This window comes from Manis pentadactyla, chromosome 11 (assembly GCF_030020395.1).
Source record: "Manis pentadactyla isolate mManPen7 chromosome 11, mManPen7.hap1, whole genome shotgun sequence".
Classification (NCBI taxonomy): domain Eukaryota; kingdom Metazoa; phylum Chordata; class Mammalia; order Pholidota; family Manidae; genus Manis; species Manis pentadactyla.
In genome coordinates, this window is record NC_080029.1 from 25,162,098 (window position 1) to 25,177,961 (window position 15,864).

General features: G+C 51.8%; 1 protein-coding gene across 4 annotated transcripts in view; it reads right to left on the minus strand.

The window, feature by feature from the left end:
* Positions 1-379: 379 nt before the first annotated feature.
* TMEM63C (transmembrane protein 63C) overlaps positions 380-15,864 on the minus strand; it is a 65,085-nt gene continuing 49,600 nt past the window's right edge. For all 4 annotated transcript variants that reach the window (XM_036913059.2, XM_057488283.1, XM_036913060.2 and 1 more), the window contains exons 19-25: positions 15,528-15,593; positions 13,681-13,843; positions 13,358-13,463; positions 12,808-12,975; positions 11,114-11,223; positions 9,574-9,642; positions 380-6,829 (exon numbers count right to left, since the gene is read on the minus strand). In XM_036913059.2, coding sequence (XP_036768954.2) covers positions 6,629-6,829; positions 9,574-9,642; positions 11,114-11,223; positions 12,808-12,975; positions 13,358-13,463; positions 13,681-13,843; positions 15,528-15,593 — 883 coding nt within the window. In that variant the 3' untranslated portion in view covers positions 380-6,628. The remainder of the gene's footprint in view (positions 6,830-9,573; positions 9,643-11,113; positions 11,224-12,807; positions 12,976-13,357; positions 13,464-13,680; positions 13,844-15,527; positions 15,594-15,864) is intronic.

A 15,864-nucleotide genomic window follows, 5' to 3' on the forward strand; every position in this document is an offset into this window, starting at 1 on the left:
GCACGATGCTTTCACCTCTCTCGAAAGACCTTGTCCACGTGTGTGTGTGTGTGTGTGTGTGTGTGTGTGTGTGTGTGTGTGTGTGTGTGTGTGCAGGGGTCTGTATGTGTATGTGTGTGTGGGGGGGTAGTTCCTCCTCTGTTCCAGGTCTCAGCCCGGTAATTGTCTCTCTCACTGTGTCCTGTATTCCTCCTCATTCTATCAGCCCACATCTCCTATCTTACACAAAAACCACCCCTCCCTCACCTCCTTCCCTCTCCAGCTTTCCTTTGCTACCCTTTGATAGCAAAACTCTTCAAAAGAGTTTTCCATCCTCACCATTTTCACTTCCTTACTCCTATGACAATGGGAGCATATTTTAGCCAGGCTTTCATCTGCACCCCTAATCTGTTACCATCAAGGCCACCAGCCCCCCTATCCTGCCAAATTCAGGGGTCGTGCCTTAGTCCTCGTCTTGCTTTACTGCTCAGCAGCACATGGAAGAATTGATCACTCCTTCCTATATTTTTAAACTTTTATTATGGAAAAAATGTTCATACACACACAAATCAGAGCCTAGTGAATGTCCATGAACCTTTCACCCAGAATCAGTGGTGAGCAACTCAAGATTTCCCCAGCCCTTTTATGTTTCTGGGGAGTTTTAAAGTGGACCTAAGACTGCATGTTCTTTCACCTGTTAAGTTTTCCATGTGAACTTCAGGCTGATACTTTTTCACTTCTTAACCCATGCCATCAACATACCTACCAAGATGAACCATATCTCGATATCACCCAATGCTCCATCCATTTGCAAGTTTCCCTGATGTCCCAAAGATGTCTTTCTGCAGCTGGTTTGTGCAGTTCAAGATGCTGTCAAGGGCCACACATTGTATCTGGTGGTGCCTCTTAAACCTTTCCATCTCTCCCAGCTCCTCTTCCTTGTCCCCATGTCTTTGTGAGAGAAACCAGGTCATGTGTCTAATGGCATGTTCAACATTTGGGTTTGATGCTTCTTTGACACGGCTTGAACTCACTCCTCTATGCCCATATTTACGTGGTTAGAGCTGGGGGCTCCCTCCTTACTTTTTGAGTCCCGTTCTTCCCTTGGCTTCTCTCCTGGTTTTCCTCCTTCCCCGCTGCTGTTCCTTCTCAGGCTCCCTTGTGAATTCTCCTCCCCATCTCCTATGGATCTCCTCTTACCTGCACTTTCTCCCCTGTAAGTCTCAGCAAGGCCCAGGCTTTAAACACCATCCAGATGCTCATGACTCTGAAGTGGGCATCTCCAGCCTCACTCTCCCCTACTCCAGATTCCTGTGTGCAAATAAAACATGACCAGAATAGAACTCGGTGTTTTCTGTCAACCTGCTCTTTCCAGCGTCCTCTGCCTCGGTAAACCACCTTACCCTGCCGTTCAGGCCGCAGACCTGGGAATCGTCCTTGCTTCCTTGCTCTCAGACCCCGCATCTAATCCACCTGTGACTCCTCGGACCCTATTCTGAATGTCTCTACCTCTCACAATCACTGCCTTGACCTTGTCTGAGCCACCCTGCTCTCTATCCCGGGTCCTCCAGCAGAGCCCTAGAGGGTTTTCTGCTTCTACCTTGTCCCCACCTTGGGGCTTCCAAACCTCAGGAGATGATGTTCTGCTGCTCTGAATCTTCCAGTAGCTTCCTGTATCACTCAACTAAAATTCAGAGCCCTGACTGTGCCCCACAGGCCCTGTTGCCCTCGAAGACCTGGCCTCACTCTGCTCCAGACACCCCAGCCTCCCCTCGGGCCCTGACCCGCAGGCCCTCCACATCTGCCCAGTGCCCCCTAAGGCAGCCCCTCCACACTCACGCCCAAAGAGCTTGTCTGGACCTTCCCATCTCCAGTTGCTCACTCTCCCCTGTTATCCTGCTGCATTTTTTCTTCAGAGCACTTGTCCCTTCCTGGTGTCCACTAGGCACATTTGCTTATTGCACTTATAACGTATCACATCCGAAATGGAAGGCTGACATGAAAGCCATTTGGGGCTGTGTGTTTAGAGGAGAGAGGCGATTCTTCAAGCCCTTGCTGAAGCAGATGTGGTGGTGGGAAGTGGCCTTGAGGCTTGGTGTGTGTCTCTCCAGCCCAGACGGTAGCACTAATGCAAAACGAGATGATTACAATACAGGTTGTGTGGTGCTAAGTATTGACCCCTTATAAGCAGGGAGGCAAGTGTTTGGACCTGTTGATTACCTACTGGCGCCTGATATCTGAACTCCCTGGGGAAGCAATGTGAGGCGGAAGGAGAGGTTTCCCAGCCTGTGGTTTGTAATTATTTCCCGGCTGCCGGCCACACACTCCGAGGGGCAGGCAGCGTGAGGCTCTGGGGCCGGCTGCTTTCTGCAACCCAGGGGCGTGAGCCTGGGACTGCTTCCTCACACCGACTCGCCTGCTCAACCCTCCCTGACACCAGAGTCGCCTGGGGCTCTGTGTAAAATAGGGGTGCCTGGGCCCCACCCCAGATACTCAGTTTGTTCAGGGATGGGGCCTAGACATTGGGATTGTTCAAAATCTCCTAGGAAACTCTGAGCCCGGGTATACAGACCCTCCAGGTTTCCAGTTGTCCTGGTCTGCTGGGTACAGAGAGGATTGACCGACCCCATCCTTCCTTCAAGACTTCGCATGTGTGGGGCTGTGGCCCACCCTTTCATCTTCTCTATGTCTGTCTGTCTCTGAGCAAAAGTTCCTGGAAAGGTCTGCTGAGCCAAGGAATGGCCCAGGGCCTGTGATCTGGGCACCCTAGCTGATCACATCTAGGGGGGACATCCTGAGGGGCAACTTTTATGGCAGGGGTTTGTAGATCCTTGGAAAAGGCCCCTGTCCCTAAAGCAGCCACCAGTCCACCCTGCTCCCAGGCAGCAGGGTCACAGCCCCAGTAACCACCCAGTCAGTGTGGTCTTCACATTTCTCTCTCTCTCAAGCAGCCCTTGCGGATTTCATCCGATTCAACTTGGAAGGTAACTGCTTTGAGGGGAGAAGGCTCTGGGGGATGGGCCCTGCCCCCATGCCCGGGTTCATGTCATGGGGGTCTCTGAACCGATGGACTATGACAGCTTGAGGACAGTGTCCCGCAAGGGCTCTGGGAAGCAGCCCTTGGGCAGCCTGCCCCTAAGATTGTTCTCTGTCCCCAGGGGGAACCAGCGTGGGAGGCAGCCTTCCTCCATAACGCGGTTGCCGGTCAATCTGCCCTACTCAGTAATAGGGCAGGGTGGCCAACTCATGTCCTCCTGCCCCCTACTTTCTGCGTGAAGTGGCCAGCCCCGTGACCAGCTGGCCAGAGGCAGGCCAGATGCCTGGTCTCCTGGGCCGGGACACACGTCCTCCAGGTCACGGAGGTTCTCTCTTCCTCGCCGTGGTGCAAGACAGGCACAACTAGCCTTTGGTAGAGGATGTTTCTTACCCTCTGCAGGCCTGGCCTGGCAGCCCCACATACCTCCCTGATGCCCAATCTCTCCTCAGCCTCCCCTGCTTTCGTGCTGCTGGCTGAGGCTGGTACAGACCCGAGCCCTGTCTGCTGCCTCTTCTGGGGGCATTTCCACCTGATATCTTTGTCTTTTCCAGTCCAGCAGTGAGGCTGGTCAACAGCAGTCGGGCCCAGCACTCACCCTGAGGCTTCTGCTGCCCAGAGGGCCTGCCCCAGTGACGTCCTGGGTAGCTCACAGACCAGAACATTCTCCCTTCCTGCTCAGGGGGCTGGCTCTCAGAGCATCTGCAGCAGAAATGACAGATCCACTTCCTGTCTCTCCAGGGAAACCAGGCAGTACTTGCCAGGCCTTCCTGTGTGAAAATGGGGACAGGGAAGGCCTCAGGGGTCAGGGGATCCCAGAAGGGGCAGCTCTGGCCCCAGTGCCTAAAGCCATGAAGCAAAGTGCAGTGCTCCAGCCTGGAGGCCTCGGGGACTTTCACTCCTTAGCAGCTCTGGCTTTTCGCAGGTACAAGGAAGGTCTTGCTGGGCTGGTCCAGAGGCACAAGCCGCGGAAGTTGGGAGGACTTGTTTATTCAAGGCACTGTCACAGCATTAATAACAAGAAGGTTCGGCATTCTGGCACATTCCTTTAGTGGTCATAGCCAGGGGAAGTCCACATGCCCCACTGGGGTCCCCAAAGGATGTAATGCTGCTGATAGGCACTTTGCTTCCAGAAGCGTCTGAGGGAGAGGCAGGCAGGCATGGAGCTGCTCCAGGACCAGTGGGGTACTTCCTGGAGGCCCTAGGCAATACCAGGTTACCCCTTGAGGCAGCTCCCTCCAGAAAGAACCAAGTCTGAGAGGGGGTGCCTCAGGGGACAGGTAGGGGAGGGGTGGCTGGCAGGAGCTGACGGTAGGGTGGGATGGTGGAAGCTGCCTGGGGAGGAGCAGAAGCATGCTCACGCCCAGCACACATGACTGGGAAGTCAAGCAGCTGTTGGGGGTGGGGGGCCTTGCCGGTTGTCCTGGGTCTCTAGGAAGAGTAGAGAAGGGAATGGACTCTGGAACTTTCCCAACATTTGCACTACTTTTTTTCAGAACCAGACTACACTTGACCCAAATTCAGAGGGCGAGGCCCCCCAGCCATGCTGCCATGTAATCAATCTGCTGGGACCCTATCCACATGCAGCTTCTGAAGTCTGCCCAGTGGGCAGGGGGAGTAGCGAGCAGGGAGAGTGGTGGGAGCAGCAGAACAGCCCAGCAGGGGCTGCGGAGCCTGCGGACAGGTGCCAGCAAGGGGTGCCCAGTGACGGAGCACCCACAGGCTGGCTTCTGGCAGGACTCCCCCCTCGCTAGGTACACGGTCTGGGGGTCAGGCAACGTCTGGAGCCGGCCGCCTCCCCATGGCAGCCAGAGCTCCCTGTGGGGGCCCTGACCGCTCTGCTCTGGAAAGGACCCTTCCCCTTGCTGGCTGGTGAAATGCTAGGGCCTGGGTTTGTGAGGGACTGGCTGGGTACCTTTCCTCCTTATTCCTAGCCAGACAGGGAGAGAGACTCAAGGTCTCTGGACTGCTCCCTGGGGAACATACCCTGGGGGTACGACAGTGTTTGCCTCTTGAGTGCTATTACTCCTGTGGTGAAGCCTGGAGCTTTTGGGTCCGAGATGTGGGAAAGGCGGAGCAGGGATGAGGCCCAGGTGATCTGTGTTCAGGGACACCCACATGCCTGGAACCCGGTGGGAAACACCCGGGTGAGGTGAGCCTGGGGCCCATTTTCAGCAGGTTGGTGGCAAGGATCCAGACCTTTGTGGACAGGAGCTCAGGAGAGAGCACACAGACCCCATCTGATTGGCTCATTCTTGTCCACTGAGGCCCCAGCCAGCCCTTCTCCATGTCCTCCCCTGCTGGCCTCCCGGGTGGTTCTGATGTGGCCGATGCCCAGAGGCATGCACCCGCCTGCCTTTAGCAAAGGTGCTGGGTGTCACCAGCATTGTACCTGCTCAAGATTTGGCTCTTCCAGGTGTGGGATGGTAGCAGCCCTGGGCAGCAGCCTTTCTCCACCAGAAGGGACTTCTCTGGGGAGGACAGTCCCTACCCCCAGTCACCGGCAAGGCAACACAGTGTCTGGGCCAGGACCACACTGGAGGCCACCTGAGTGGTCTTTAGTCCAGGGTTCAGGGTGGCCCTGAGAGGACAGGATGGGTCCTACTTGGAGGTGAAGGAATGGCCAGTGCCTTCAGTTTGAAGCATGGGCTTCTTACACTGAGCTACCACCCACCCTGGCCATGCTGGGGCCCCAGACCCTCAGGTGGGTATGAGGCAGGAACAGCTCTCAGTGGCCACACCTTGAACTTGGGGATCTTTACATTAGGCCTGGTGCTTGGAGAGGTGTATATGGTTTCCCATCGCCTAGCATTTTGGGAGAAGAACTGCCTCCATGAATTCTGCCCTTGCCCCTCCCACCTTACAGTAACCAGCCGAGGTCGCCTTCATCAAAACGCACACAGGTCCCATTTAATAAGCCCCGAGTGCCATGCCCGAGCTACCCTTGCAATAATAGGAAGAAGAAGGGTCTCCACCCTGCTGCTCCTGGGGACATCGGACAAGGCGCAGAGCAACAGGAAGGGACTCAGCCACCTCCCCTCAGGTCTCTGGTCTCAGCTGCCCCTGGCTCTGGTGAGAGCAGGAACTTCCCCTTTCTAGATCCCCATGTAGGGAAACCAGATGAGGTGGTCACGTCTTGTCCACGAGGCCCAGCTCACATACCTTTGCTTCCTCAGACTGCAGGGGAGGGGTGGGGCGGGGCAGGGGAGCGGCAGGTCCTTGGCAGGGCAGCTGTGGAAGGGTGGCAAAGACCCCAGACAGTCTTTGGTGGGCTTCTGTCCCTTCCTTTACACACACCTTCTCCATCCTTACCCCAGGAGGGTCCCCCAGCCTTCGGTATCTGTGCCCAGGGCATCAGCCACCTCTCCCAAGGCATGGTGCTTGGCTACATCCTCCATCCCATGCCGGGTGCCTCTGTACTGCCCGGCACCTCCTGCTCTAGTGGATCAGCAGGTCGGGGTCTCCGTGCAGTTGATAGCCAGGGTGGCAGATGTCTCCCTTGGGGCCCCCCCACGGTCTGCAGGACGTTTTGGCCGCCCTCCTCTTCCCCCTGCGGGGGCCTCCTCTGGCTGCCACTCCCGGCTGGAGTCGCCGGGTGGAGGCCTTGGGCGCTGGTCAGTGGTACTGGCTCTGGCCCTCCAGTTCCAGCCCTTCCTGGAACTGGGCTGAGTGCAGCTCACTCTCAAAGCCCCCCGTGCCGCGCTCCTCTTCTCCCTCTTCCAGCTCTCTGTTCATGGTGCCGTAGGTGTGCCGGGCAGGGGAGGAGGCTGGCGTCAGGTTCATCTCTGGCTCCTGCAGCACAGTGGCCACGTACAGCTGCTCAGGACAGGGAGGGGAGATGGGGATGAGATCGCGTCTGGGGCGAGGCCCTGGACACACCCTTCCCCCTCGCGTCCTTCCTCCAGAGCCTCTGCCTTTCCAAGCCACAGATATTTTTCCTTCTCCCCACCAGCTGAGTCCTGGCCATCCCACCCACCCAGTTGCTCCTGATCATTTAATGAGCATCTACAAGCTCTCAGGGCTAGTGAGTGAAGGTCTCCTAACTCCTAGCCCACTGTTCCTTCAATGCATGCTCCATTCATTCTTGGTTCCAAGTCAGGCTGAACCCAGGGGGAGGTGAGATGAGGATCCCCTTATGCTGGGGTCTGGAGAGACCCCAGTCCTGAGCTAGCATACTTTCTAATACAACCTTAGAGGCACGTCCACAGCTCCTCCAGAGCGTGTCATTGGTTGGCCTATGAATCAGGATTTGAAACCCAAGACTGCTCGCTAATGTCTTGGTCATGCGACCTGTCAAATCCAGGAAGGTTCCCAGGACCGCCTGGGAGGGGCGCAGAATAGAAAAACACAGAAAGTACTAGGGATGCTGCTGGGCATCCTTTGAAGTGGCTTTTAAACCAACTCCTTATTTTGAAAATAGATAATTATGGGATAGAATTAAACCTTTCCTGCAGGAATTCATTTCAGTGAAACCACACACCCCTAATTGATGAGGGAACATCTTTCCTACAGAAGAATTTAGATATTTGCATAACACTGAAGTAAATCCCCCAGATCACCTTTTGGTCATAAGGGTAAAAATGGTAACAACACTGGAAGAGGGCCCCCGAATCAGGGAGTGACTTTAGCATCATTAATGGGACTAAATGGAATATTATCTCCTGATGTGATGCATGGCGCTACCTGTAGTGTATTCTAGCCTCTAGTGTTGAACTTGAATCTATAAAACCTTTGGATTAACTAGTTTTCAGGAAATACAGGAGATAGTGGAACCTGCTGTAAGACATCATGAAGAAAGAGCCAGAAAAGTCTAGAAGATGGGACTCTTGGCTTGGTCTTCCCCACAAGTCATAAAAAAGGGACGATGCTAAATTAAAAGGAATGTGCACAATGCTAATTTAATCTAGCACAGAGACTGGATTGGATTTTGGTTTGGACAAGCTATAAAGGATATTTCTGGAATACTTAGGGCCGAATGGACTGGGTATTCAAAGAGGTAAAAGTTCATATATATGAAAAGATGGGGATTCTTAATTAAAAATGCAGATTACAAAACAGTATGTATTATTTTATTTTAGCAAAAATTATGTATATACCTGGAAGAATACACACGAAGGTATCAGTGATCATCACTGGGTGGTGGGTGGGAATATATATTTTTTATTTCCTTATTTGTGCTTATCTGTTTTTTTCCCTATAATTATCTACCATGTTCATATACCACTGTTGTAATAATGAAAGATTTTAAAAATCAATTCCAGTATTTTTTTTTTAAGTTCAGGCTTTAGCATCAGACAGACCAGGTTCAAACTTTGCTCTGCTACTTCCTTGCTTAGTAGTGGCCTGGGGTCTAAATTAATTGACCTTTTTGAGCCTCGGTTTCTCCCTTCATAAAATGAGGGTAAAAATCGCTACTGTGTGGGTTTATCATAAAGACTAAAAGTGATAATGATGAAGCGTCAGGTTCCTAAGAAGATCTGAATAACCAACAGTTAAGAATATTCCAGAGGGGTCGTCCTGGAAGGGCCCCAGGGGAGATGCTACAGGAGGAGAGACTTTATGCTTTGAAACCTTTATGGTCCTCCAGTACCACAGCGCCTTCTCTCCTGCCACCTCCCAGAGGCGATTTGTCCCTCCATGTAGGGTTTTTTTCCAAAGTGAGGCAGACCTGTAGTTCTGTGCACACCACTGCTGTTTCTGAGCACTTTTACCCAATTCTGCCACTACTAAAGAGCCTCCTCTCCCACCGCCCACTTTGCATTTCTGCCAGGCTGAAAGGGTCTTCAGTTCCTCAAGTGCTCTAGATTTTCTCTTCTGGGCCTTTGCATAGGCTGATCCTCTTCCTTGAATGCTCTTCCCCCAGAACCATTCCACCTGGCAACCCCTACTCCCACTCCTGAAGTCAGGTTAGATGGTTCCTCCTTTGGGAAGCCTTCCCTGAGTGCCCAGGCTGGCTGCTGCCCTTCTTCAATGCTCCTCTAAGGCACCCTGGCACTGGGGCACAGGCTGACCCGGTGCCCAGCTCAGTGCATGCCTCAGTGGCCCTGCAGCCATCCTTCTGTCAAGATACAGGAGAATGCTCACAGCCCTCCAGGCTGAGCCACAAAGAGGTGTGGCAGCCAGTGCCAGACCCCTGCCCTCCGAGCACGACCTTGTCTCTCCATGTGCTGGGGGGCTCACGCATCTGGCACCGCCCCTGCCTTACGATTCAGCGCAGAGCTCCAATAGCTGCCTGCAGCTCTGTGTGTGCCTGTGCCCTGGGAGGAAGCCTTCAGTCCTGAGGCTGAGCCCCACGTCCCTGCATCTACATGACTGAGCTTGCTGTGGCAGGGTGCACCCTGACCTCTTGCGTCCTCTCTGAGCTCCTTATAGGAAATGCCCAGTAGTTCCTGTATGTTCTCTCATCCCAGCTCTTCAGCCAGGGCCATGGCAGCAAGCTGACCTGGGCCAAGTCCTGTCGCATCAGAGCAGGGAGCCAGGCCACCCCCAGCGCCAGGGCTGGCTCAGCCCTCCCTTTGGTGCCCCTCCTGAACTGTCCCCAGGGCAAAAGCTCAACTCACAAGTGAGGTGGGCGTGGAGGAGGTGCTGCTTGGCTCCATGTCAAACACCGTCTCCATCTCCTCCTCGGGCTGCAGCAGTGCGGAGAGGTGCAGAGGGTCACCGAATGGGGGTATCCACCCTTTGCCTCCCCCCTCCCCGCATCCAGAGGTGCATGCACCCTGCACCCAGGCCTCCTGCTCCCCTTGGACTCAACTCATCTTCCACTTTTCCAGACCTGCAGCCCAGCCAACAGAGCTAAAGCCCAGGGAGACAAAGAGAGGACTGAGATGGTAGGGAGATCCTTCCAGAATGTTCCATTCTCAAGGACAATTATGGAGGGAAGTAAGCAATGCTGGGATTGGAGTTCAAAGATGAGCATGTTTGACTTTAGGAAAAGCCTTGACTTCAACTCTCTCTTCTTTCTTCCCAAGATTTCCCCTCTCCATCTGGAATGAGTCCTAAACCAATGCGGTCTAGGTCCCCTGCCACCTTCCTTCTCCTCAGAGGCTATTTGGGCAACCAGATCATATGGCATTGTTGTATTAGGAAGACAGAACCAGAGGGGTCGTTCACTCCGGTCCTTCACTAGCCTGGCACAAGGGCCAGGGCATGGAGGAGGGGGGCCCAGCAGAGAGCAGCAGGAGCCTGTGCCCAGGGCTCCAGATATGGGGCTATTAGAAGCAAGAGGATCCCTTTCCAAGAAGCTCCCCTCTCTGACTGAGCAGCACGTCAGTGCTTTAAATCAGCTTACTTTCTTTTCTTCATATAAATTCATTTAAAAATGAAGTAATTCACTATTATAAAAAGAAAACCTGTGTCTGTTGCCAAAAGCAGAAAGAGAGATAAATGTGAACCAATAGAAAAACACATATAACCATGAAAACTAGAAAAACAATGCTTTAGTCCCCTGGAAATCACTCTAACATGCATGTGCAGACACCTGCTCTGGGGGGGTCTCCCCTCTATCTGGAATGAGTCTTAAACCAAGAGCACATGGCACAGCTCTCAGTTGGCACGGATTGGCTCCCTTCTCGAATGATTAGCCTGGGCCCCGCAAGTAACGCCCCAGAGGAGTCACAGGGCCCAGCCAGCCAGGCTTCCCCTCCAAATTTAATATCCTGGGATTCCTAAACAGAGAGGATGACTATTCCCCCCTTCCCTAGGTCATCATCCTTTACCACCCCACCCTGCCATCCTTCACTCATCCTGTCTCTCAGCCCTGCAGCCCTTGAATGGTGCTCATGCTCAGTGGCTGGACAGGCTCAGTGTAGGAGGGGATGGGCCAGAGCCTGCTGTTTGGAGGAGGTGTGAGAAAGGAGAGGAGGAGAGGACAGCTGTCTTCCAAATTTCCCCACCCCGGAAGGGGGCCAATACCAGAGCATAGGCATGCACACACACATATATATACACACATTGAGCTTGCACACCCCCTAATCAGAGAGAAAGGCAAGAACTTTCATCTTTGTGGTGTTCTGGGCACCCAGGTCAGGAGGGTATGCTAGAGCTGTGTCCCCCAGGAGTCAGGGAGAGCTAGTGGGGGAAACATGGCTCGCAACTCACCTCATAGTCAGATACCCTCCGAAGCTTCCCCAGAAAAGTGCCAACGAAGGCGATTATAATCGAAACGATAAGGGTGGAAAGGGAAAAGAAGGTGATGGCGTGCAGCGAACCTGCCAAGGAAAAGAAAAGTCTATGGGGCTTGACGCTTGAGGCCTGGAGGTATGTGCAGGAGCCTGCCGGCTGAGACGCCACGAAGACTGACAGATCCCCAGGGACCCCCTCAGCCCGTCAGCAGGGGCTTCAAGCCCTGCCCAATTCTCTTCCTAACAACTGGGATCGATGAACCAACAGTTCCATCATCCCTTGGTGCTTTTTGACTAGTTTGAAATGTAGCTCCTTGTCAATTCCATGAAAAATATGTAATTGACTTACATACCCACTTAAATGCCCATCACACATGCCCTGAACCCACCCATTATGTTACATCCCTCATCACCGTCCCAGGGATGTGTCTTTTCCTTTATGCCAATGTCCCAAAATATAATCTCTGACCCACACCTTTCCTTGCAAGCCCTTCTGAAGTGAGTGTGCTCAGTTAATGTGCTAGTGGCATTGAAAAGCAATCCAGAATTTAGAAGTCATTTATATCTTGCTTGGGGCTATTTGGTAACTTTTTGTGGCAGCAGTTTTCTGACTAGGTGAAGATGAAAACCAGTTTTTACAGTCAGAGCTTACTGCATAATGATGCTCATTGTCATGTTTATATAATGGCAAAAAATGGTAAATAACCTCAGCTTCCAACAGTGGAGAACTAACTGACAACCTAAAAGAATTTAATGCAGCCATTAAAAGGCTTATGCTCAAACAGTATCTTAATAACACAGGAAATTTCTTAGGACAGAATGTTCAGTGAAGAAACTCAGGATAGAGGACTGAATGTTATAAAATGATTATCACAATTTTGAAAAGTAACAACTAACCAATAAAATCCCTCCTGTTCTGCCCCCTCCTCTGAAAAGTATGCACAGAATGAGGTCTGGGAGGGACAGACATCAGGTTCTGGGTAAGATTTACAGGTCATCCAAATTTTGATCTTTCTATTTTTTCTATCTTTGAAATAGAAACAATAAATATGTAGTCCTTTATACTTAGAAAAATGCATTATAAAAAATGAAGTCTAGGGAGATAAGAAATAGGGGGACACCAAATGGGTAATTCCCATAAACACCACAGATGTCCTTGTTATGGGGGAGTAGGAAAATGAAGACTTTCCCTTCCCCAGTCTGTGGCCCATGGGGACAGGGACAGAAAGTTTGTGTAGTCAAGATTAGGGCCAAAGCTGGCCACCAGGGCTGACTCTGAATCCTCCTCCAGGTTTCTGGTAACCCATAGACCAGGCATCTTATAAGATCCCAGAGGGAATGCCATGGGAATTGAGCCTGATGGCTAATATTTCCTAGTATTTCATTTCCTGCCAGCCTGGAATCAGAAGGAATATGATGTTTCTTGCCCTGAGGGCTGTACACCAAAATGTGTACGATTTGGTCCATCTTGGTCCAAGCCACCCCTTCTGCCCTTAACTTCAAAGGTCTGCCAGGACTCTGAGTCCTTTAGGCCTAGAGAAGCCGCTGGGCTGGGCCAGGCTCCATGAACAATGCCTTGTTCCTCCTGGGCTTTTTCCGATCTAAGAGTTGTTGCTGAGGAGCAGTGGGGAGCAGGTGGAGATGGGATGGCCAGGCAGGCTCGCTACCCACCTAACCGTAGGATGGAGAAGAAGAGCATCCAGAACAGCCCCAGGAGTGGTGCGAAGATGGCCTGGTAGACAGCAGCCATGTGGATCTGCTCGTTGAGTTTGGCGGGTGTGTAGGAGTAGTACATGTTATAGCGGTCCGTGACGTGCTTCATGCACAAGTAGAGCAGCCCTGCGGGCCCAGAAGATGGAGGCACACTCAGTGGCTGCTTGCACGATCAGAATCTGTGCTGTCCCAAGGCCCCCACAGGCCTGAGAAGCCAGATTCAGGTCTGTGAGAGCAGCAAGGGCCCAGGGACGGGCTGTGGGAGCCCCATGGGGATGAGCAGCTTCCCTTGACCCCCCCACCAGATCCCATTCTGCCAGTTTAGTGAAGAGTCGTTCACTCAACAAACATCCTACGTAAACTTGGCCCTAGCCCTGGCATCTCCCCGCCTTGCTGGCAGTCTGTCCCAGGTCTCCTTGTGCTCCAGGATGTGGCCTGACATTGTGGGACTCAAGTCCTCCTCCCAGCCTGAGGTGTGCAGCCCTGGGGTGCCTGAGAGAGGACTCACCAAAAGGGACAATGATAGGGCAGGTGACACTGTACGCCATCACCACGCTGAAGACATTCAGCATCCACGCGTACTCTCGCCCATACTGAAAGTCAATGGCCTGGTTCTGGGGCAGAAGGCAGAGGTCACCCTGAGGGGGCCTGGTCCCCTTGGCTCGGCTGCTTCTGTGCCTCCTTATCTGTCCCCTGGAAGCTGGTCCTTCCAACCCTGGGTCCAAGAAGGACCCACCCCACCACACTATGCCTCCCACCGCAGGCCCCCTTCCTGACACCCTCACAAGGGGAAGCCCAAGAGCTGTGCTCAGGGAAGGGCCTGGCACATACCTTTCTGATGTGGACTCTCTCTGGCTCTGATCTGGAGAAGAAGAGGCGGGTGGTGTACAGGAATAGTGATCCCAGGCGCAACAGCTCCATGCCTGTGCCAAGCAAAGCTGCCGTGATCACGTAGTTGACAAAGAAGGCGCCATTGTCTGGCAGGAACACACACCTGGGCATGGGGGAAAGTGGAAGACAGCAGCAGAAGCCATGGGAGAAGGAAAGGGAGAGATGTCAGGAGGGAGGAGGGAAGAGAGAGGGGAAAAGAGCCGAGGGAGTAGGCACGGGGGGCAGAGGTAGAGATGGGGATGAGCTTCAAATATATGTGCGCCCAGCCCAAAGGATGTTAGGGACGGTGCTTTTGAGCAGGGATGGTCTGCATAAAGCACGGATGTGCTGGAGATAGAGGGGCTGCCTTATCAAAAGCAGGAGTGCTTGACCTGGATCCATAGAACCTGGAGAGCCCATGAGCAGGGTTTTGGGGGTCACTGACCTTGAATGGGGAGAAATGACATCTTTATTTTCACTAACTTCTAAATGCAATTTAGCATGGCCTTCAATTAAGAACGTGGGCAACAAATCACAGCCATGTCAGTGAGTCTGTCACCAATGAAATCAGACATTTTCACATAATGCTGCAGTTGTTGCTGATATTTCACAATGCCGTTTGCACTCATCATCACTTCAAAATGAGGGTAGTTATTAGACATGCTGCTAAATTAGACATGCTAAATTTACATGATTGAAATTCTCCTGCCTGTAGACCTGTATTTGACATAGCTGGCCAACTTCAACCAGGACTCGTTCAGCCACCTGAATGAATGGCCAAGCTGCGTGTTCTCACATTGGTGACCCAGGTATTCCTGTTGTTTCCCAGTGTCCCCACCTACACAATTCTGTCAACTTCATTGAAAAGAGAAATCTGTGAGTTCCTGGGCATATTTGAGAACTCCTTCAAAACCTATTCTTTCTTGGCATCAAAATTGAGTCATGGACTCACAGCTCTTTTCTTTCTCATATTTAAACTGCATTGAAGATACTGACCTAGCTGAAGATGAACTCATTCATCTTGTAAAAAAACCCCAACTGATTACAATTATAGTTTAACTGCAGAAACTTTGGAGAATTCTGGCCCTTGCCCTAGGAAGCAAGCTAGGAAAGCTTGCATGTCATTTGCAACATTACATCTTTGAACACTGGGGTTTTCAACATTTGTGGCCTAACAACAAACAAAAAAACCCAAAATTGGCCGGGTGTCCAATAGAACCTGCATGTGCTTTGTCAAAGATCTTCCCCAACCCCAATTTAATATTCTTCCCACTAAACAACTTTAGCTTTCACACTGATGCATTTAAAACAATAAAATGTAACTTTAGCTTACCTACATTTAAAATGCATTGTCCTGTTACTGTATGTGTAATAGTATTAAATGTGTAATAGTAAAGATTATGTTACAAGTTTAATTTTTAAAATATTTTGATAACTATATATCTGAATAAGCTCTGTGGACTATATCAATGTCAGTTTCCTGGTTGTGATATTGTACTATAGTTACACAAGATGTTACCATTGGGGGAAACTGGGTGAAGGGTACACAGGACAATTTTTGGTAATTGTCTGTGAATCTACAATTACTTTTAAAACTTCATTCAGAGAAGGGGTTCCCTGTGCTTTACCAGATTGCCAAAGGGCCCTGTGGCGCAGGAAAGGTTAAGAAGCTGCCTAATGAGTGTTTGCATGCATTCATCTCTACCTTTGTGAACAAATAAAAGGACACACATATCTACCTAGTGCGATCCCGCAGAAGCCCCAGTGTGACCTGGGGGTACCCCTAGAACCTGTACTCTAGTACTCACTCAAATCTGATGGACGCCTGGTCCAGATAGTAGATGTCAAAGAGCCAGCGGAAAAAGACATCCAAACTAGGGGCAGAAACAAGGCAGCCCTTCAGTTAATGAATTTATGAGCTAGGGCCTGGGGTTCAATTCCAGGACCTGCTATCCTTCTTCTGTCTTCCCTTGCCCGATCCCCAAAGACTCCTGCGTCTTAATAGTCCAGCCAGCCAGTCTACATGGCCTGTCTTCCTTCTTAATGCTGGGCCACCCCTGCCCCTAACCCTTTGGTCTTTCAGCTCAAGGCTGCCTCCTTCAGCAAACCTTCGCCAGCCATTTCTCTCTTTCTCCTGAATTTCTA